This window comes from Clupea harengus, chromosome 20 (assembly GCF_900700415.2).
Source record: "Clupea harengus chromosome 20, Ch_v2.0.2, whole genome shotgun sequence".
NCBI classification, from domain to species: domain Eukaryota; kingdom Metazoa; phylum Chordata; class Actinopteri; order Clupeiformes; family Clupeidae; genus Clupea; species Clupea harengus.
The window spans coordinates 16,825,899-16,848,526 of record NC_045171.1 but is presented as its reverse complement, the minus strand read 5'-3'; the positions used below and the strand labels follow the sequence as shown (position 1 = coordinate 16,848,526).

General features: G+C 42.8%; 1 protein-coding gene across 2 annotated transcripts; it reads left to right on the top strand.

The window, feature by feature from the left end:
- The first annotated feature begins 5,050 nt into the window (after positions 1-5,050).
- ube2q1 (ubiquitin-conjugating enzyme E2Q family member 1) lies at positions 5,051-21,350 on the top strand. Of its 2 annotated transcripts, none has more exons than XM_012834348.3 (13): positions 5,051-5,668; positions 7,335-7,439; positions 10,445-10,567; positions 12,063-12,119; positions 13,019-13,159; positions 14,677-14,761; positions 15,215-15,275; positions 15,877-15,967; positions 16,236-16,294; positions 16,515-16,563; positions 16,803-16,898; positions 17,444-17,510; positions 18,137-21,350. In XM_012834348.3, exons 1-13 carry the CDS (start codon positions 5,510-5,512, stop codon positions 18,166-18,168), a joined length of 1,125 nt encoding a protein of 374 aa, XP_012689802.2. In that variant the 5' UTR covers positions 5,051-5,509; the 3' UTR covers positions 18,169-21,350. The 2 variants fall into 2 exon arrangements, with proteins under 2 accessions (XP_012689802.2, XP_031442886.1); XM_031587026.2 differs by having other exon boundaries at positions 5,053-5,668; positions 13,019-13,174.
- The last annotated feature ends 1,278 nt before the right edge of the window (positions 21,351-22,628 follow it).

The window sequence follows — 22,628 nt, the reverse complement described above, 5'->3', positions numbered from 1 at the left end:
TCTCACACACTCTCTCTCTGGGCCACTCAGAAAAAACATACAGTCCCATGATTCTGAGTGGCAGAGAGAGGGCATGAGTGAGTGATTCAGCATTCATCCGAAAGCAGGAAGTGAAGGCACCACTGTGACGGATGTTTCAATAAGACGCAGGGCTCCATCCTAGCGGTGTTGTGAGACGGATGCCTGTCATAACTCCTCCGCACCTGCCTCCGTCGCAGCGCTCCATCACATCCTATCACTCTCAGCGGCAAGGGAAAAAACACCATCCATCCGAACCCTCCATCCCTGGAGAGGGGACGCAGGGTATCAAGTACCTCTTGAGAGTGGGGTGAAGTGGGAACAAGCTCCTCTAATTTGGTTTGAGGAGGGGCAGTGTCGAGTGGCTCTCAAGGGGTCACTGTGGCCACTGTCACCCCTTCTTTCCAGGAGGGATGAGGAGACTCCGTATGGGAAACGGTGTCTATTTTTACGTTCACCTTTTTACTTTGCCCACACATTCTTTTCTCAAATAGAGAACCAGGTTGGCAAATGTCTACAGGACAAGTTTTTTCCCAATCCATTATATGACATATGATGTAACAGGTAGACCTGCATGCTTTTATTCCTATTACGTAAAGCTATTGCAGTTCGGCCATTTGCTGAGATTGTTTTTACTGTGTTGGTTTAAGAAAAATGACCAAATCAAATTCTGGTACCATTTTCAATTCTTAATAAATAATGTCATACCTCATTTCTGGTTTTGTCAGATATTTCCTTGAGCTTTAAACTTTCACAAGCAGATCTCCTGGTGGTATCTAGGGCCATCTGCTGGCTATTTACTGTAACTGAAGCACACTGTTAGATTCATCTTTACTTTTAAAGACACAAAATGAGAGATTTTCTCTAAATCTCCCTGCTGTCACATTAAGACATTCACATGATCAATATAATAATTTTTGTGAGAAAAAAAACTAAACTAATCCATACAAATGCTTATGTTATCTTTTGTATGTTTATGAGTATTGATCCCATGATGATGGTATGGTGAACCTCACTCAGCCAGCTGAGCTGCAGGAGTTGATAAATATTGTACCATTAAGTTGTATGGGTGTAGGTTTTGTAGGAGCTGATTGGACAGCTGTATCAGTGGGTTATTACCGATACTGTTCCTTTCCTCAGCTCCCTCAGGTTATACTTTTCAAGGGGAAGAGTCTAACTGGACTATTATATGACTGTTTTTCTCAGTTGCTTTGGTTTATTTCCCTGATCAGAATTGAACTGATCAAAATGACTTGCTCAACCTCCACATCATCTGGTCACTTGTGCACTTCATCTGGTCACTTGTGCACTTCATCTGGTCACTTGTGCACATCCTCTGGCCACTTGTCATCATAAAAGCAAAATCTAATTTTTCGGAACAAACAGCAAATGCTTTGGCACATTCATGCAAATTATTATGTGCAGTTGTCTGCCGTTCCTTACATTATCAATTGTTAATGTGATGTTGATCAAAATGTATTATACTGGTTCTTTGTCTTATCCCCAAAACATCTAGGCTTTAGTTCTCGTCTGTAGATGAACACAGCAGCGGAGAGGCTGGGCCATCACCCAACCAATGCTCAAGTTTCTGGGATGGATTCCAGGTCCAGTCTAGGGCTGCACTTCAATTTGTGAATTGCACTAAGTCCTGTTAAGCAACTAGCTAATACCAGTAATAGTAAGATATTGCGTGAATGTGAATGTATTTAATTGACACATTTAATTGATGTGTTGCCGGTGTCTGCTTAAACACATGTTGATGATGTCAAACCTATGTAAAACAAAAGGTTGAGTTGTTAAAGTTTGTTTTTACTGTATATACAGTACGTATTTATAATTGTGATAAAAAAAAAAAATAGAAAGTCATATACAGTCATTTTCTACCCAGTTGAACAGGATATGCGCTATATGACAGTGTATTGCCATCTGGTGGTGAGAACACAGAACTGCATCATTCTGGGACTGACTGGTATATACATAACGTGACCATGATCAGGGGTAGGGTTGTGCATGCAGGACAAAGGCCTACTACATGACAATACCAATCCATTTCTAGAAGTCACCATCACTTCCTTTCATCTCATAACTTGGTCTATTTTGCGTACATAAAATACAATACAAGAATGTTCATGAGCATGGGTTCAATTATCTTTGAATTATTGATAAATACAATTATTTTTATTTTGATAACATCAGTCTTGGCTTGATAGGCTTTTCCCTTTATTGTCACAATGCTGCTGGGGTTCACAATCAGAGGTACTGATGTGTTTCAAAGTCTTCCTGACCACCACGCGGTTCTTATATCCATTGACTTACAGTTTTTCACAATTGTTAACACACGTTTTTCAGAACAATAACGGCTTTCTCAAAACTGCACACACATAACTGAAAACCTCACACACAAAATGCTAAACCTGACACTCCCTTTGCAAGATGACTCTTTGCCATCAGATCTCTTAACTGTTCACAAAATGGAACTCGTGTTTTCATTTGGTACACACAACCATATTTTCAAATGACACACACATACAATGATTGAGTACACACAAGTAAGCATTTGCTGCACACTACCAAGCATTTACAGCACACTGAAGTGCAAAATTGAAAACACAATCATTGAAATGGAACACACCATATGAATGACAATGACTCTGGAGAATGAGCCATTTCTCCTTTTGTAAAATGTCTCAGTGTAGGCCTACTTTTTTCATAGTCAAACATAAAACAGCACACAAATATGCAGCAAAAAAAGTTTTATTTCGGTACACACAGAGTACTGTAAACTGTGTGATACCGTTGTTCTCACAAACCATATTTACAATTTCAGTCTCCTGTTCGGCGGTGAAAGTGTGTGTTCTTCCTCCACGGTGTGGTTTTCTTTCAGTCCTGCAAAATACAAATACTGTGAGCACACTGTATTCTATTGATATGCAGTATTACAGTATACAAGGCAAATAGATTTCGTACCTGTTCTCCATCCTGAAGGTTCTAATGATGGCAGCAACTGTGAAGCGGCTGAGATTTGGTTGGACACTCTGGCCAGCCTCCCTCATGCTCAAACCATGGTTGAGCACATGGTCTACCACAGCGGCCCAAATCTCATTAGAGATGACCATTCTCCTTCTTCTTTCTCCTCCTCCTCCTCTTCCTCCTTCTCCTTGTCCTCCTTCTCCTTGTCCTCCTACTCCTCCTCCCCCTTGTCCCCGTCCTTCTTGTCCTCCTCTTCCTCCTCCTCTCACTCTTACCCCTCTCCTTCTCTGGTTGTTGATCTTTCCAAAGTTCTCCATTATTTACCAAACAACACAGAAGCTCAAGGCACTTTTATGCTGCAGTCCTCATTGCAAATTGCTCAACCGACCTGAATGTTTAGAGATTTGACTATTTGTGTGTTGTAGGTTGATGCTTTGAGATTTTACTTGAGAAGTGTGTGCAACAACTGAACATTGTGTGTAGTGTTTTGACAACAAGGTGATGTGTAATTGACATCAGAGTGTAAAGAAGGAAAGTCAGAGTCTAATGCAGATAAGGGAGTGTGAAGTAGTGCGATTGGTACATGAAGTGAAGGTTGTGCAAATTGTGCCGAATTTTTGCTTTTTGTGTGTTAACAACTGAGAAAAACTGTAATGATATGAACATGAATCTGAACTTAGGGTAGCCATTTGTTGTTTATATAATGGATGTAGAGAAACTTCTGAATAGCTTTTTGGATTACTTTGGGTATGTGGTCTTATATACTGTATGAGGAAAGTGTGCTCTATAGTTGAACTTAAAGAAGCTTTAAAAAAAAAAAAAACTTATCTGAAAACTCTGAAATTTGCAGAGACATAGCCTTGGCCATTATGTTTTACATCAATTTGAAGTCATCGATATGGGATCAGACCATGGAAGCCCGGGACATGTGAATATGGAAACGTTCTATCAATACAAACAATATTCTTTTAACTATTTTGCAGAGACATGTCTTGTCATCTCTAAGGATGTATGACCGGCCAAACAACTAGTCTGCAATCAGAAATAAATCAGCACAGGACACATCAGGACACATCAGCATCTGTTCTCTTCAGTTCGTAGTCGCTCACACCTTATCACAAGTTTGTCTATTATTGAAAAGGTTAGTAGCACATTTCACCGTGTGTAATTTGGGGATCTATTGTACATTGGGAAATATTCTGACCTCCCTCATCAAACCACCATTGGCCAGTTTGGCCCTTGGACCAATTCTGATGCAATAAATTGTCAGTTGCAAATGTGCTATGTATATGGAATTGTTGTTGAGGCTTGAGCTCAAGATTGTGCTCAAATTGGGATCCCTGAATTTGCACCTCATGTTTGAGACTCAGACTAGCCCAGTACACTAAATTGACTTTGGTTACTTACACGTGGAAGTGACTTTTGTTAACTATCAACAGCGTAATGAAAAGGGATAATTCAACATTCCCTTTCAGGTCCCACTGAGTAAATCACAAGGATCCTTTAACATCATGCAAGATAATTGACCCACAGTGTGAATATGACACAAAGGATATGCAGTGTTATGAACTGTGTGTCAGACTGCTGCATAGTCAAACCTATTGTATGGGATTCATTGTATTCAAGTGAACAAAATAGAGTTCCATAGAACTGCTTTTTACGGAGCTGTATTGAATTGCACTGCATTGTCTGTCATGCTATAGCATTTCAGCAGCAGTGGTGGTGAGAGCAGTGTGTGAACTAAATGTTACATCCTCAGCCCTACATAATGTGCACAAGCCTTTAATTAAATTCCTGAAAACTCAGGTAATATATGAGTACCATAATTGCTTATTGATGTTCATTTGATGAAGGGGACACAGGCATAGTCCAAGGAGTGTGTAACATTATTGAGAGTCTAATGCAATTGGAAACTTGCAAACATTATTTGTTACTCTTGCATGAGCCTCTATCCTACTCTTTTAAGATGCGAAACCTTTGGTTTAGCCTCCGTTATATAGGCATTTCACATTATCATTTTTTTTTAAGGGAGGCTCTCCGCCCCGCTACAGGCGCACAGTATGCTGGGACTCTGCGGGCTCCGAAAGGCACGCCATCTTTAAACCCCAGAAGAAGCCTCTGTTCTGCGCATCTGCGCCTGGATAAAGATTCACTCTGTCTGCGTTGTGGTCCATTTCTTGCCATATTTTATAGTTGTGGTCGGTTTAACGTACACGCTATCTGCTGTTTATAGTCAACGAGAGTATTGTAAACACGGAGAAGTTCTAGTTTTGTTCATTGCCGTACTGACATCGGCCATTTATTGGCGAAAAACAACGGCCGAGGCGTTGTTATTAGCGAGCTAGCTAGCTAGCTGCTAGCCCTCTGTTGTTGCCATTAAGATTCAGGGAGCGTTGTTCAAAAGGCGTATTATCCCGTCTTTGTTGCCATTTGTGCTGCTTGCTTCGGACTCGACTGCGTGGCTGCAGTAGGTCCCGACTTCTCCCCCCTCCCCTGCGGCCCAGCCGGAGATGAGTGGAAGATGTCCGTTTCGGGACTGAAGGCCGAGTTGAAGTTTCTGGAGTCCATTTTTGACCCGAATCATGAACGTTTTCGAATCATTGACTGGAAGCCGGATGAGCTGAGCTGCCAGTTCAACGTAACCGGAGAGAAGCTGCTAATCATTCACTGCAACATCACGGTACGGGGGAACGGGGAAAAGTGTTTTCTATATTTTGTACAGGCTAGCTGTTAGCAATATTCGCCTATCCAAGACAACAAGCTAAATGTGGCCCCACTACCGTTGCGAGTTGGGCCTGCAAGTCGGATCTCGCATTTTTGTTCATCACAAGTCAGGACCGACAGACACGCAGACGGAAAAGACAGTGCATTATTGTACAATGTCAGCTAGACTGCCAAGCCCGTTCGCACACAATTGTCACAACACTTGATAATATTGGATATATCGACTACGGATTTGTAGAAGATTGTTGCATTGCGACAATTGGGTTACCACATTTGTTTTTCTCGAGTTCATTGTCGGCTCACTTAGCATAAGTCATCTGTAGCTGTTAGCGTTGCTTGCTAGTTAGCTACCTAGCTAATGTAGCATTAATGTTTGGCTAGCAGGCAAGGCTAGCCACCTGGTGACTGCGAAGTAGCTAAATTAGCTGAAATAACCTGTGACGAACAACACTGTGCTCGGTTAACATAACCAGTTATGGATGAAACATTGGCTCAGTGGACTCGCCAGTGAGATCAGATGTGATTTCTGATAGAGAGGTGGCTTTCTAATTCGTGTAGTTGAAATGGTAGCTGAAGAGCTCGTTGGATATTCAAGCGAATAGGGCAGCGTTAGGTGGCACTCATCTCTGGCCTAACACTAGTATGGCCTAACACTAGCTTAAGACAGGTTATACAGCAGCTATTTAATCAGTCCAAATAACGCTAGTTAACGAACAATAACTAAAACGACACATCTGTTATAGATACAGGTGTAGGAAAACGGGTAGGATGTAGTGCAGTATATTGACGTTATTGCTTAACTAGCATTTAGCAGCTGGCATTAAAGTAAAAAGTGGTGACGATTAAGTTGGCGGTAGATTTTAATGATCTCCTGTCGGTAGCTTACTAGTTAGCTAGCTTTCTTCCCGGTTAATTCGACTGCCGTTTCCTATCCTACGGCTGGATTGTGTCACTCTTTGATGTGTTGAAATTGGATTACCATAATTTGGCTATGTTTGAACTTTTGTATACTGGTCTTTGTGTTGTCAGATTCAAAGGCGTGAAAACACTGCGCACTCGTCTTTCCCTCATAATTGTCAGGCAATTAGTCAACTAAGGTTAACTGATCAAGTAACGTTGACGTAGCACACATCTTGCTAAGCAGTATTCAGTTGCTCTACCTGGACATCATCGTTTTGCTTATGACCTGAATAGAACTCTGTCGTCACTCAAACTATGTAGATATACAATTATGTATATAACAACAAGAAAGAGCGTTGTATGTATGTTGAACGTTGCAGATGCCGCCCGACATTGTGGTATTTTCTTTGTCAAGTGTTTTGGGAATTGTGGTTGTACCACCCAGGACGCCAAACGCATTTTTTTAAGCTCTCTGCCCATGTCAGACACAGATGATCTTAATTAAACTATAGGTCTAGACCTGTCTGTAATTTGTGATGCTTGTCAAATATTCTTGTCTAACTAGTAAACTATATACTAGTTAAACATTCAAGTGCTCCACCTGTCAATGCCAAATCTTCAGAACTGCCCCCATTCTTCTCAGATCATAAAGTTCACAATGGATATTTTGCCAACTGTATACTTTGTGTTGACCTGCGCCAATTTCCCTCTTTGTCTACCAGGAGTCGTACCCATCAACACCTCCAATATGGTTTGTGGACTCTGATGACCCGAGCCTGACTCAGGTGTTGGAGAGGCTGGACGATGTCCGAAAGGGCACCACACTGGTAAGAATTCTCAACACACCAAGCCTCACAGCAGTGGACTAGCAATCCTGTTTTAGATTGTATATTGTCCCTGTAGATTTGGGCTAATGACCATGTATCTCTGGATGTGTGTGCCAGTCATGAAAGAAGGTGCCATTTTAAATGCAGCAAATTATTCAAGTTACTATAGATGTTTGCTGCAGTTTCACTGTTGTCTATGTAGATATTTGTCCTTACAAAAGGATTGTTGTGTCTGTTTTAATTCTCATAATTTTTAGCTATCCTTGTAATAAGAAACGATAGGCCTTTTGACCATTTCAAAAGCCTCAATTGTCCCCAGTTGACATTTTCCTTGATTTCGTTTGGTCTCCACCCTCAAACCTGGAAGCAAATATGCCATGGCAAAATCAAGCACTTATACAGGGGGGAAAAACACCACACTAGCCGTCTAACCAGAACAGGAAGGACTTCCTTTGACGTAGTTCACTCCAGAGTAAAGAATTAATGGGCCAGGTTGCATCTCAGCAGGACGGCTCAGTGGATGTTCTGACGCCACAGTGCAGCCCTGCTGTTCTCAAACCCATCATAGGCCAGCCTGCTAATTGTGGGGATAAATTATCTGTGACTGGTGTTTTTTTTTTTTTTTACTTTTTGTTCTTTTCTTTTTTTTTTCATTTTAAATTTGTGCCTTGAAAGCCTTTTTGTGTGTCAAGGGCAGCAGCATGCCACAGCGGCGTTGTGTTAGATGCCAAAGCCCAGGCTAAAAAGAATCACTGGGGAGGGAAAAATCAACCTGACTCAGGGAAGAGTAGTCGGGTTGTTTCTTCCCCCCTCCCCCCTGAATCAGAACCTCAGCTTGGGCATCAGTCGGCCCAGTGTGATGCTGTGGATGTGAGCTTCACCTCTACTTTGAGAACGGTGACGAATGAGAGCCATAGGAGGCAGGACTGCTTAAGTGTGGGGGATGGTCCGGACATGTGTGTATGATGAGTGACGGAGAGAGCAAGAGAGACAAGTGGATACATGCATGTAGTGACAGTTGAGGCATTTTTCTCTGCTGACCTTGATGGGATTTCTTGCCCTCCTGGACCTCTCCATAGTCGTCTTGTGTTGGGATGTTGAGCCCATCTGGAGCTGGCTGGGTATGTGTAAGGCATTCTAAAGCGGCGTGTTTGAAGGATGTTTTATTTTTTAGCCTGACTGACCGTAAGGCGAAATGAAGAGCTAGTGCATCTGGGGCATGCTCAAGTAAGACTGTGTGTGTGTCAGACAGACAGACAGACAGACAGACAGACAGACAGACAGACAGACAGACAGACAGACAGACAGACAGACAGACAGACAGACAGACAGACAGACAGACAGACAGACAGACAGACAGACAGAGTGTGAGCGAGTCAGTTGACTGGGTGGGGTTCAGTCCAGGGCTGGGATTATTGCAGTCAGTGGAAAAAAATTCAAATCTGTTATGTACCATTGCGTTAGCAGAGGGAATCTTATGACACTGGCTGCTTGAGTTGACGTCTGTTTATTTTTTCATAATTATTTTTTGCATGACTCAGCTCTCCATCACATTTGATTGACACCTTGGAGAAATCTGCGACTTGAATGTCTTTGTGATTTAAGACTTGGAGAGACAAGCTGGTTCAGCTGAAGGACTCGAACAGAGAAAGAGAGAGAGAGAGAGAGAGAAGAAGAACTTAATGAGAGGGGGAGAAAATGATCTGGCACTGTCATGTGAACGCTCACTTGACTTCTGGTCAACGTTCCAGTGCAAATAGGCTAGACGCAGTTCCACTCCTTGCTTTGTGTCTAAGATGCGCTCCTTTCTCAAGTAACAATATAGGTGTAGAAGTTCATATCTAGGCCAGTGAATGATTGATTGATGGGTTGGCCCTAATTGATTGTTGTGGTTTTATGTTGTTCCTTTGACTGTACATCTGTAAATCACCAGTTTGTGGTCCTCTGTTGTTCTTGTCATATACTTATGCCTGGAGATTATCCCAGTGTCAATTATATGTGAGCAATTTTCAAGTCACAGAGGATGGCAATTTTCCTTGGATGATATCGTTCTGTTTGTGTCCCTGACCCCCCTAAGGCTCTAAATGATGTGTAATTGTCTCATTGGTAGATGTTGACTGTGAACATGCCCAAGGCTAGTCTGTGTTTACCATGGGAGGAAATGCTCTCTCGCTTCAGTTCAGTTTCGTTCCATGTGTATGTTTGGCAGTTATGATGAAACTGACACGCCTGCTTTGGACAGGGTAACGTGACCCCTGTCAGTGCAGAGTAAATCAGCGTGTACAATCTCCCCTTTCATGTGTACTGTCTGTTAGTCTGTGGGTGTGAGGGAGAGAGAGAGAGAGAGAGACTGTAGACCCATTCTGCACAGTTTATTTGGGATGGTGAAATATGTCTATATGCGTACTGGCGAAAGTTTTTGTATGTGGATTATCTGCCCCTGTTCTCGTATATAATGTTGAATCGGAAAACCACATCATTGCTGGTTTAGAGGGCCTCCTCTGCACTGGCGTTGGTGATGGCCTCCTCATGTTCGCTAAAAGGGCCACTGGATGAGATTCCCTTATATAGGATCTGAGCACTCCTCTTCCTGCGGTACTTTAGCTGGTCAAGAGCTCTGCTGCAAATGAAAGGTGCCAGTTAGAAACCAATACGTCTCATGTCTCAAGGTCTCATGTCTTAATGCCTCAGTATGGTAGTAATATAAAATTGTTCCTTTAAACCACATATTGCCCAGTGACCATTGAGACTAAATTAATTTGAGGGTGTTATACACTACTCTGCCTACAAAAAAAGAATGCAGCCAAAACCTCAAAGCATAAAAAAGCAAAAGCAGTAAAAACCTGTCAGTGACCAGTAATCATTTACCATCCAAATACATTTAAGGATGTGTATAGAAATGAGTTCCCTACAATAGCATGTCTTAAAGTCCAGTTAGAAACCTAGATGATGCTGCCTCGCACCCACCAGTGACTCATGCAAGTCTTTCTGCTGTCCTCCAACAGCTCCTGCAGCAGCTGAAGAGGCTGATCTGTGACCTGTGCCGCCTCTACAATCTGCCCCAGCACCCGGACGTGGAGATGCTGGACCAGCCACTTCCCGCCGGGCCTGTGAATCAGGAACGCAAGGTAAGACCTGCTCCACTGCCTGTGTGCAGCACTAAATCAGAAGTAAGGACTTCTGGTTGAAAACCAGTCCGCTAACTACCTTTGAATTTCTCGCAATTTTTGGTTTGAGCATACACTAAAGCCTGGAAGTAAAAATGCTGGAGGCGATAGCCCAGCTTACTAGAACAGGAGGGGTTTTGAGTTTGTCATCTACTCAACTCCTATACTTGACAAACAAGATTAGGTATGTGTTGGCGATGAACAGTTTTCCCATGATCTCACGTCAGCTTTCACTGGGAAAGGCAGCCTGGAGTGCTCTATGAATTCTGATTGGTATAAACTGGCTTCCTTGTTTTCTTTACCACCACATTTGGTGAAGTCTCTCGTTCTAAGTTAGTCCTGAGTGCTGGCCTTTGACTACTGCACGTTATTATGATGCCATTAGCAGAGAATGTCACCAGTTAGTGGAGGGATGATTCTACGTCAGAGTCTCTAATGACCTAAATAGACGAGTCGAGTAAGTTGACGTTGCGTATTTGAACATGCATACTTTTACATTGGGGCGCGGTGCATTTATAGGTCACAAGTCCGCTACAAGAACCACGTGACACTATTCCTAATCTGCGCTGAACAACAATTACACATTCTGTTAATAGTGCTAATTTGTCAGTTACAAAAGTGTACGCAACGTTTAATTAAGCAGTTTTATGTTCCAGAGATTAGTCACACACTTTGCTCTGTGTCTTCTGTAAGACTTAGTTGTTATACAACGCAGGACGGCCGTATTGGGTGTTGTAAAGCAAGCTTATTCTGTCACATTAAGAAACCTCCTTCTCGTCTCATCCTGTTCGTTGCTTAACACATCTGTGTCGTGTTGAACCTGCCTTGTTCCCGTTGATATCACCATAGAGATTTTCTTCGTTTACACTCTGCGGCTCCTCTGCCTTTGAAATGAACTGCATCCTGAGACGGAGGAGAGTGAGTGGGTTCAGAGGGGTGAAATCAATAGAGGCATCCGGTGTTCAGGGTCGAGGAGGAAATGTTCTGTCTCTGGGTTTGTCTGGTTCACTGTTAAAGACAGGAAGGCAGGGTTGCCTTTGTGGAAACCGGTCGCGCAAGAGGTCTAAAAACATTGTCTAATCATGACCAAATGTTAATCCAGGCATCACTCACGTGAAAGACGCCCATGATATTTCAACTGATATTATTCCAGGGCTTTCATAGAAGAATGAGGAAGAAGCTTGTGTGACAGTTTTGTTTTTTCCTTTGTTGTTAGTAGCCATGGTTTGAACTGAAACAAACACACACATACACACACACACACACACACACTCACTCACGCACGCACGCACGCACACACGCACACAGGCCAGTGCCACCGCTGACATGTTTGGAATGCGGTCTCTTAGTTTAAACGAATGGGTCAATATGGCTGAATGGAGGTGAATAGTTCTGATTCGTCAGCTAAAGCTAACCTCTCTCTGTCTCTCTCTCTCTCTTTTCCCTTTCTCTCTAGCATGCCACCACAGATGAGGTCACTTCAGAGGAAGAGGAGGAGGAAGAAATGGGAGAGGTTTTTTCCTTTCGTTTTTTCTGTTGTTGTGCATATAGAGGATAATGTTGAGACATTATTTTCTGCTCTATACTGACCTTATTTTACTTCCATTCAACCTGGGCTAGGCAATATGGCCAAAAAAATCAAATCTGAATTTTGTTTCAGTGATTCACGAATTAATTTTTTTTCTGTTTGTCAACATAGATAAAAATCCATCGATTATGTATGTTTGTGATGTGTGATGTTTTGTCCTAGTGTGACTTTGTTAATTATCACTCGCGATTAAACACATCGTCATTGCTCAACCAAGTGTAATTCGGTTGCTATTAATCTAGGGTTTACGGCAACATTAAAGGGGGAACATTGTAAACAGGCAACCACTATAACATGTCTAATGTAGGACCCTTCAACGACAGACCAGTAGAATTGTTCGCTGACTGACGTAACGGGGAAAAGCTTAGTCTACCAACAAAGTTATTGTCGTTACTTGGTAACGTTAAATCCAGAGAAGTTCTGGTGTCATCATTCTAAAACAAAAACTCGAATTTATCGAATGAATTGACATATTGCCCAGCCCTACATTTAACTATATAATTATTCCAGTCTTGTAATATTGCTTTTTAATTTAATAAAAATGTCATTGATGTTCAAAGTGTGTTTACAAGTAGCACTTATGGGAAAGGACATTTTTAATCAAGTTACTTCCTGGCATATTGGCTTATTAGTGTAAATCCAACACTGTATATATTCACGTGCATACCATATAGAGCCCTATATGGTATGCACGTGAATATATACAGTGTTGGATTTTTGGTGTGGAGAAGACACTGGCCATCCATATCCTCTTACTCACCATAAACCTGACTGACTGTCACCTGTCCCTTCTGTCTCTCTGTCCCCCGCTGTTGCTGGAGCAGGACATCGAGGACCTGGACCACTACGAGATGAAGGAGGAAGAGCCGGTGGACGGGAAAAAGTCTGAGGATGATGGCATCGAGAAGGAGAACCTGGCCATCCTCGAGAAGATCCGCAAAAACCAGAGGCAGGATCACTTGAATGTAAGTGCTCATTCGGTAAGGAAATCTTTTTCTACATTTTTGGGGTCAAGGGAAACGGGATGTATTTCTAGTATATTGTCGGTGGACTGTGTGTGTGTGTGTGTGTGCTTGCTTGCGGGTTAAGTGTGTGTGAGTGGGTGTGTTTATGGTTTAGGGCAGTGTGTGTTCGTTAAAGATTGTTATGATTGCACTGTTGTAAAGCATGGCATGATTGCTGTTGCGGAGCGTGTGTGTGTGTGTGTGTGTGTAGGTGTGGGCTCTCTTGCAGGTTGTGCTAAATATATGTGGTGAAACTAGAGCAGAGACGAGGCTGTCAGATGTCTTCCTGCTCTACCGCAGGACGCACGGGGGGGGGGGGGGGGGGGGGGAGAGAAAGAGTTCTCATCGCTGCATTTCTCTCTGCTCTTCTGCTCACTCTACCTTCGTCCTCCTTGCCTCCCAGTCCCACCCCTCCGCTCTCTCTGTCTCTGCCTCTCTCCATCCCTACGGGTCTCTCCTCCCCCTCAACATTTTTATATTTTCTCTTTCTCTGTCTGTCTCTCCTTCCCTCTCTCTCTCTCTCTCTCTCTCTCCTTCCTCTTTCTGCATCCCATTTCTTCTGTTTTCTTTCTCTGTATGTGCCTCTGCTTTATGCCATCTTTTCTCTTCTCAGTGTTCACTTTTTTCTCTGCTATTCAGATCCTTTTCTCTTTTTCCTGGTCTCAGTAGATATTTTTGGAACACATTTTAACTTTTTTTTCTCTGTGTGTGTGCGTTGTTTGTTTTGTTTTGATTTGTATAACAACGCAGCCTTTGTAAACTTTTTTCTTTTCAGGAAATGTAATGCTCTGACCACCACCTCCTAGCCCAATCTCACAGCAGTATGAAGTGTAGTACGTGCAGTAAAAATACATTTCATTACTACAGTGGCCTTTTGGGTTCTGTGGGTTGGGTTTCTTACTGCAGAATCCTCCCTTGTTGTCTAAGGAACATTATCCTAAACCCTTCGTCAGGGTCATGGCAACCATACATCGTCATTTCTGAAACTCTCTGTTTTCCCTGTCAACACACTACAATACAAACCCAGCGTTTTCCAATTCATGCACCTCAGAGAGTGTTTTCGAAAAGCATCATTTTGGGTGTCGTAAAATGGCATTTTAGTGTGGACAGAAAGACTAAACAGCGAGACATACTTATGCATTTTTAAATTTCCCCCATGTCAGAATGTGTTGAGCAAAGATGGTAGTGAGGCAAGATGGCACATTCTCTTTGTCAACAACATCTTTGCCTGGTTGTGCCTGTAACATTGACCTTGTCTATCCACTTGATTGATTGTTCAAACAACATGATTGTCAATATGGACCAATCCATACATGTCCGCTGTAATTTAATCTAGTCTAAGACATTCATTGGTGCCTATTTATTTGGGCCTCTGACTGTTCTTTTGTGCAAGTGTGTATGATCTGTAATGTAAAGTGTGCTTTGAGTATGATCTCGCTGTGTCTGTGTCTCTGTGTGTGTGTGTGTGTGTTTTTCAGGGTGCTGTGTCTGGCTCTGTGCAGGCCTCAGATAGACTGATGAAGGAACTCAGGGAGATCTACAGGTCTCAGAGTTATAAAACAGGTAAGCTCTTGCCAACTGCCTCATGGGTTGGCTGGCTAACTGCCTTTGGGCTAGAAGGCTAACTGCCTGACTGGCTAGCAGGCAGGCTAACTACCCTGCTAGGTAGTGGGATAACTGTCCCACTGGATGGCAGGCTAACTACCCTGCTAGGTAGTGGGATAACTGTCCCACTGGATGGCAGGCTAAGTGTCTCACTGGTTAGCTGGCTCACCACAGAATTGATGCAAGGACTACCCCATAGGCCTAGTTTATGTTTGACCATGATTCCTCCTATCTGATTGGACGAAGCAGATGATCTGCTCAGCGCACACAGGCACCCACTCCTTGAGTTATGAAACACCGTCATTGAAATAGAAAGCGAAACGCAGACTCATAAAAGAATGAAGAAAAATGCCTGCAGTCCGCTGGAGGTCACTTCATGCCTGTGAACATGTCATTCTCCTCTCTGCACAGGGATCTACTCCGTGGAGCTGGTCAATGACAGTCTGTACGAGTGGCACGTCAAGCTGAGAACGTGAGTACCTTACGCCACCCCCAAACACAACACACGCTGGTATCCTTGTGTCATCCCTGTTATGTGTGAAGGGGGTGTAGTGGATTTGATTAAGCCATCGTTAAAGCCAGCGCTTTAAGCCACAACCTTAAATAGATTTTATATGCGCTATTAGGAATGACCTGTGGCTTTTATCAATGCACTGATCTATTCGAGGCCAGGGTCCCTCTTGCCTTTAACAGAGACACCGTGAGACTTTAGGCCCCTCAGGGACATGCCTGTGGCAGACCATGAGCGCTCACAATAATCAGTATTTGCCATCTGTTCAAAGAGGTCCTCCTCAATTGAAACGAGATGAAGGCCTTCAGACGAGGTAGCCCTGTCCAGCCGCACCTACAACCACTGAATGGTTAGGATGCGATCCATGGGCCACAGCGACACTACTGTTGTCCTTCAGTTGCCTACGTGTGTTAGTTCTGTTTTTCGGGACCAGACTCTGCTTTTGGACCTGATGTATGCACTCTTCTCCGGCTTTCTACTTCTGTCTTCGGTGTCTCTGTGCTGTTTTCTGGGTCCCAGTGTGTTCTGATGGTGTGTGTGTGTGTGTGTGTGTGTTGAACAGGGTAGACCCAGACAGCCCCCTGCACAGTGACCTGCAGGTCCTGAAGGAGAAGGAGGGAATGGACTACATCCTGCTCAACTTCTCCTACAAAGTAAGAGTCCCCAGTCCCCTTCCCCACCACAGAGCTGGCCTGAGCCACATCAAGCAGAACACACTACCTCAGCATGAAGGGGGTGGTGTGTGTGGAAGGAAACCATCTATGTCGGCATACAGATACATAAATACATAGATACTGCACACTATACCATTAATGCACAACCTTTGGAAGTGGAGTAAAACAACAATTGACCAAGTTAGAAAAGTTTGTCAACTCTGTTAAACACTTCTCATGTGTTTGTTTTGTTTGTTTCTCTCTATAGGACAATTTCCCTTTTGATCCTCCATTTGTGCGGGTGGTCTCTCCTGTCCTGTCTGGAGGGTGAGTGCATCGCTCTCAAATATTCCTATATAAAATGAATACATATATTCAACAGGAAGTGTTTGAACCCAAGCCCATATGCCAGGAATTCAGTATACACATGAACATACCATTACGCTATTTTAAGTAAATCCCAGGACTTGCATGTCTACACACTGGGTCTCCAACATGCCTCCACAGTGGTCAAGATGCTCTCGTTCATTGTGTTTCTCTCTTGTAGTTATGTTCTTGGAGGAGGTGCCCTGTGCATGGAGCTTCTAACCAAGCAGGTCAGTCGGATGTTTCTTATTCAGGTTTTTAGGTATGATGGGTAATTATATCTGTGGTATATCTGTGTTTGATGGATAATTGTTTTGGATGAATGTGTCTCCTGGTGGTTTCTGATTTTGTGTGTTTGTGTACTCACAAAGATAAATGTGTGCACACATGGGTTTTGTAATTAGACTGGAGTTTTACTTGTGGTTTGTGATTTTAATATTGTGTGTGTGTGTGTGTGTGTGTTTGGCAGGGCTGGAGCAGTGCCTATTCCATTGAATCTGTCATCATGCAGATCAACGCCACTTTAGTCAAAGGAAAAGCCAGAGTGCAGTTTGGAGCCAATAAGGTGAGTCATGCTGCTGCTGCTGATGTGTGTGTGTGTGTGTGTGTGTGTGTTTTTTTTGTGTGTCCATCCATCAAAGTGTGAAACGTATGAGATTTGACTTGCTTTTAAGTGTGTGGGTGTGTGTATGTCTGGAAAAATGATTAAAATAGTAATTGTGTGTGTGGTTTGTCTGTCTATCACTCTAGTAAACTCTGAACAAATGATGTGTGTGTGCCAAGTCTCTCTCTAACTGTTGGAAATGTTAACTATGAAGGCTTGAATCTTCTCATTAGAGCTTTGCAGTTCCAGTTTGTCATGTAGTGTTCACAGTGTGTATGTAAAGGGGCTTTTGTACTGTGTCGTTGCAAAGCAAATCTGCTTGTTTTACGGAGACGGTCTCCTGTAATCACTGTGTAAGACACTAAACCACGACTGTGCTCTAAATATATATGTGTGTGTGTGTGTGTGTGTGGGGAAATCGAAAACCTTAATGACTTGCTTTTAAAGCTGTAGTTAACCTCTGTGAGACTCCCCGTGTAATATCCTCTTACATGACTTTCTTCCAGAACCAATACAATCTTGCCAGAGCACAGCAGTCATACAAATCCCTGGTGCAGATCCATGAAAAGAATGGTAAGTGCGCCACGCAAGACTGACTAGTCTGTGCTTTACTACTGCTCAGTCATTTGCCTTTGTTTGTTTGTTTCCTCAGTAAAGCCTTTAGTTGTCGTGTGTGTGTGGTTCAATGTTATTGCATCAGGGTAATTGTTGATGTCATGCCCTTGTTAAAATGAAGGACTGTGAAATTAAATTACCTCAGGCTTTTGATATTTGTTTAACTTTTAAAATGCAGCTTGGTGATTTATAGTTTGTTTTCTTAACGTTTTGTGAACACTAGCTGCAAACAAACCAACATCAGACAGTTCTCAGAGGCCCCTGTTCAGGAGCAGTCCTGGTTCTAAATATAGAGGCCCTTAGAGCCATGTCTACAGAATCGGGCCCCAAGGGAGAAACCTTTACAAAGTGTTTGTTCTTGGGAAAACTTGAAAACTGCATTGACAATGACTAAAGACTGAAAACATGATCCAAAAAATAGGAGCAGTTCTGTGCTTGATGCAGTAATTGCCAGTATAGTAGGAATCTGTCATGTTTGTCTCTTATGTCTTAAAGTTGTGTGTAGACAGTAAACATGTCTTAATTAAAACCCTTCTCTCCCCTGTGTGTGTGTGTGTGTGTGTGTGTGTGTGTTCATTCTGTAGGCTGGTACACACCCCCTAAGGAGGATGGGTAGAAGGTGTCCGTGGTGGTGTGTGAGCCGGGACCCAGCTGGGTGTGTGTTCAGGTCGTCGTTTCTCCCTTATGATTTTACTCTTAATTAGTTTGCTGACTGGAGCCCCCTTCCCTCCTCCACTCCCGGACTGGTTTCACATTTTTTTGACCTTGAAATCCAGAGGGTAGGATCCCCTAACTGATCACCTCATCATGTAACCTGACAAGAAGATATCTTCCCCTCTTTCAGTGTCTCCTTCCTTCTCTCTCTCTCTCTCTCTCTCTCTCTCTCTCTCTCTCTCTCTCTCTCTCTCTCTCTCTCTCTCTCTCTCTCTCTCTCCCTCCATCGGTCATCTCCTTTCCTCCACTGTCCTCATCTCTCTTCCAGCCTTTTGAATAACGCACGGGATACTGAAGAGGAAAGAAAGAAATCTGTCTTTGTCGCTCTTTCATTTTTTCCCCCCATTTTTTTTTTTTGTAAGCAGTGGTGTTGATGGCTATGATTCCTTTGGACAGCATAGGCTCCTTTGACTTCAACCATGTAAGTAGCCATGGACTGGACTACAAAAGGAAAAAAAATAAACAAAGAAAGAAAAAAGGAGAGAAAAAAAAAAAAAAAACTAAATATGCTTGTCCCCTCCTTTGAAAGAGTGGAAGGGTAAGGTGGGTTTTGGTGACTTTGTTGTCAGGGGGACGCTAACTTATGCTGTGGGTGGCTTCTGTGATGTTTGTCTAGTTGTATGCATTTCCCATACAATGCCAAGATTTCCCTCATTGGAAGCGGATGCTCTGAGGCTCTCCACACCAGTCCCCTGAGCCCTGTATACGTAAGCCAAAATATGGAGAGGGAGGGAAAGAGAGATGGAGAGAGAGAGAAAAAAGGGAAAGTTAGATGATCATGGAAGGACAGTCTATCATGGTTGGTCTGGTTGAGCCCCGAGAAGGAAGGAGGTCGCCCTCAACCATTGCTTGTTTCTCCTCGATCTTCCGTGTAATTGGCTACTGCCACCCCACTCCCCTCCCCCCTCGGGAAAGCGAGCAGGCTTAGCAGTGGCAAGGTTCGGTTTTACTCACTGTAAACTGTAGTAGAATTTAACTCCACATTGTAAACATTGTACTTATGAGAATGAATCTTCTTATTTTTTCTGTTGTTTCTTTCTTTTTCTTTTTTGTCCCTCTGAAGTATCCTTACTATATGTGAGTGGGTGGGGAGGGAACAGGCTTCATCAAAGCTGTCTGGGACAGTGGGAACTGACCTTATGGACAGAAAGTAATACAGCCTCGTCAGACGTTAAACAAATCTCTCCTCGTGGAAGTTAGGAAAACGTATCAAACGTAAAGGCATACCTTACAAACCATGTTTTCTTGTAAAGCATTTTGATGACTACTGCTATTATTGTCTTTTGTCTTTTTGTTTTGTTTTCTGTAAGAGATTGGAACGCTTGGCCTTCAGCCATTTCTTAATGGCAGTGGATCTGCTTTCAACTTAATGCCTACAGTGATCATTCCTCTATAACCAATGTTACTGGTTTTGCAATAAGCGCAATTATGGACACAGGACTTTCACATGTTATCGTTTTGGTTTCCTCCATCAAGCCCCGTATACAAGGACACAGACAGATTTAAGTAACGCGGACTAAACAGGCCGTGATATTAGTGGATGAATTAAGAAAATGATCTCCATGTGTTTTAATCATGAGTACTTTTTACCAACATTTGATCGAGCAGGTCATTGGAATTACATCGGAGGTCATTGGAACTACATCAGACACAGCTCAGATCGGTTCTCTTCAGTTTAAGGGCGAGGCAGAGCAACCTAGGTTTCTTTACTGAGTCATAGGTCAAGATGGACGCACACAACACACAGGCTACCAGCCTACGTCTGCTTAACAGAAAACACATCAAGGGATTCCTTGTAGCCCACAGTCAGCCTATGGATTTGAGCTTAGTTATAAAACCGTACTGATTCGCAGGATTTTCCTTCCATTCTCTTGCCAGGGAAAGGTCCCAGACCTATTCCGTTCATTCCCCATGAACAACTTCTGCTATGTCTTAGGGGTTCTGATCTAATTGGACAGAAGAATCTTTGGACGGCATGTTCCACTGGTGCTCGTATAGTCCTTCCTAAGACCAGACTTTGCCATTTGTCTAAATTTGTGTGTGTCGTCATTGACTTTAATTACACATCCTATCGTTAGTGGGCATATTAATAAATGGGCAGTCTCCACCGACAAGCTTCAAGGACAGAATCAAACTGACTTCCATGGATAACATACCTGAAAAATGCCCAAAACATCATGTAAGAACTATCTAGCCATTTGTGTTGTGCTTCCTACCATTGGGGAGTGTTCATTTCACTCTGTGTTTTTAAAATATCATGCCTCTTTCAAGTAGAACTACTTCTCAAGCAGTACTCAAGGAATGCTCTTTTAGATGGCCCCAGGAAATGACCTTTTCCAGTGTTAAGGAAGATTATTATTATTTTGTCTTTTTTTTTTTTTTTTTAACTCTCCGAGCACCAATGTGTGCTTGGAGAGTCCAGGGACAGGCCTTATTTGCTTCTGTGTTGATAGATGTCAGTTGGTGGTTCCCTCCTAAAGCTCATTCTTGAGCTGACCGTTGACGTTGCAAGAAACCGTTGTATTAATCCAAACCATCCCGGCCCCTGACTCGCACGGTCTCTCTCTCTCTCTCTCTCTCTCTCTCTCTCTCTCTCTCTCTCTCTCTCTCTCTCTCTCTCTCTCTCTCACGCACACAGATACACAGACTCACACTCTCTCGTTCAGACTACTGCCCAGACGTACTCGGCCCTAAACGCCAGCACTGGACCAAGGTGTATCATGGCGAACGCATCTCTTCGAGTCCTCTAGAGTTCCAGTCGTAATCCTCCTCCTGACTTCTACTTGCGTGTTCCACGCAGGCTGCTCTCTCACTAACCGTTGCTGGGGTCCCAGTGTGTGTGTGTGTGTGGGGGGAGGGTTGGGCCTGGCTGAGCTGTAGTGGGCCGGGCCTCCAATATGTTCTGGTTCAGTTCACTGGCCTGTTGTTGTTATTGGGTGGGTTATGGAGTTAAGCACTGTTAGCATGCTTTTCAATTTTTGTTTTATTTTATTTTTTTCATTGTAAGTGTAATTTTGACCATGTACAGTAATTTGTAAACTTGCATCAAGTTTATGAATAAAGAATTTTAAGAAATAAATGTTATAATGCTCTCTTGAAGTATTTTGTGTCCAGAATTCACACATTCCAGTTATTTTATACGATTCAAACTTTTGTACAAGATGGTTTATCTCGATGTAGCGTGCATTGTGAGTGAATTGGATAATGTCAGCATTGATTTTTGAGAAGAAGCTTCTGCTGTTTTTACTTGTCCACCAGATGGCAGCCATCATAATGTTTTAGGAATGGTCTGAAATATATAGAAATCCTGATTAATGGTGCAAGGGCCAACATTAATAACCAGTTTCCAAATTTAAATTTGATGTGTCAATCCAATTCCTCGTGTTCTTTAATCAGCAACTCAGTAGGGCACTGTCGTGGTGGCAGTTGGACATCAGTGGTTTGTCAACTAAATATGTTGTGCTGACAAGAAAATGGCAACTTTTATTTAACCATGCACCTTAAAAGAAGCATCTTAAGAAAAGTCCGTGTAAGGAGAGAAGATTGTAAGGTGTTTTAAGACTGCCCAACTCTCCACATGTTCGCCGCCTTTGGCCACTAGAGGGCCCCAGCGGGCTGTGAAAATGTAGTTTGTTTTGTCGAGCCCGAGTCAAATGGGGATGTGTGTGTTCCCAAGCAACACACCTTAACATTTTCACAAACAAAGGTCAGTCATGTCCCTGGCAATTTCTCATTCCAGTCATCACACTCAAATGGTCGTTCAATGAATTAGGCTTATCTTCGCTGGAAACTCAGAGACTTCTGTGCTGACTTTGGATTTATCTCAATACTGTCATTGAGTAGGTCTGTATTGCCATGGAGCAGAGATATACCTAATCAAGTCAACTGACTCCTGTCATTTAAATAATAGACATAAAATGTAAAGCATAGATTTAATATATATACATAAAAGGTTGTTCCTCAGCAGCACTAGAATGTTGCAGTGGATTGTGGAAGGGGTTTGTATCTCAAACTCAACGGTCACTACATTTGGTAAACTCATCCTGTCTCTTCTGCAGACATTCTGTTCTCCATTGTTTTGTTTTCGTTAGACGTCATTCAAATTGAAGGGTCCTGCCCTTGATTATTGTTCTGTCTCTTTCTTGTCCCTTTGTCTTTTTCTGCCTTTCATTTTTATTATATTCATAATATATATATAATATTTTCTATTCTCATTTTATTTTACTTAGATTCCATACAACCTATCAGGTCTGCTAAACAGCTTTGTTTTCTTGAGCAACACTGAAGTGTCCAACTCCAGTCTGCTGCACAGGAAAGAGCAAAGATTAGTTTAGATAAGTTTAGCTCGTGGACAGCCTCAGT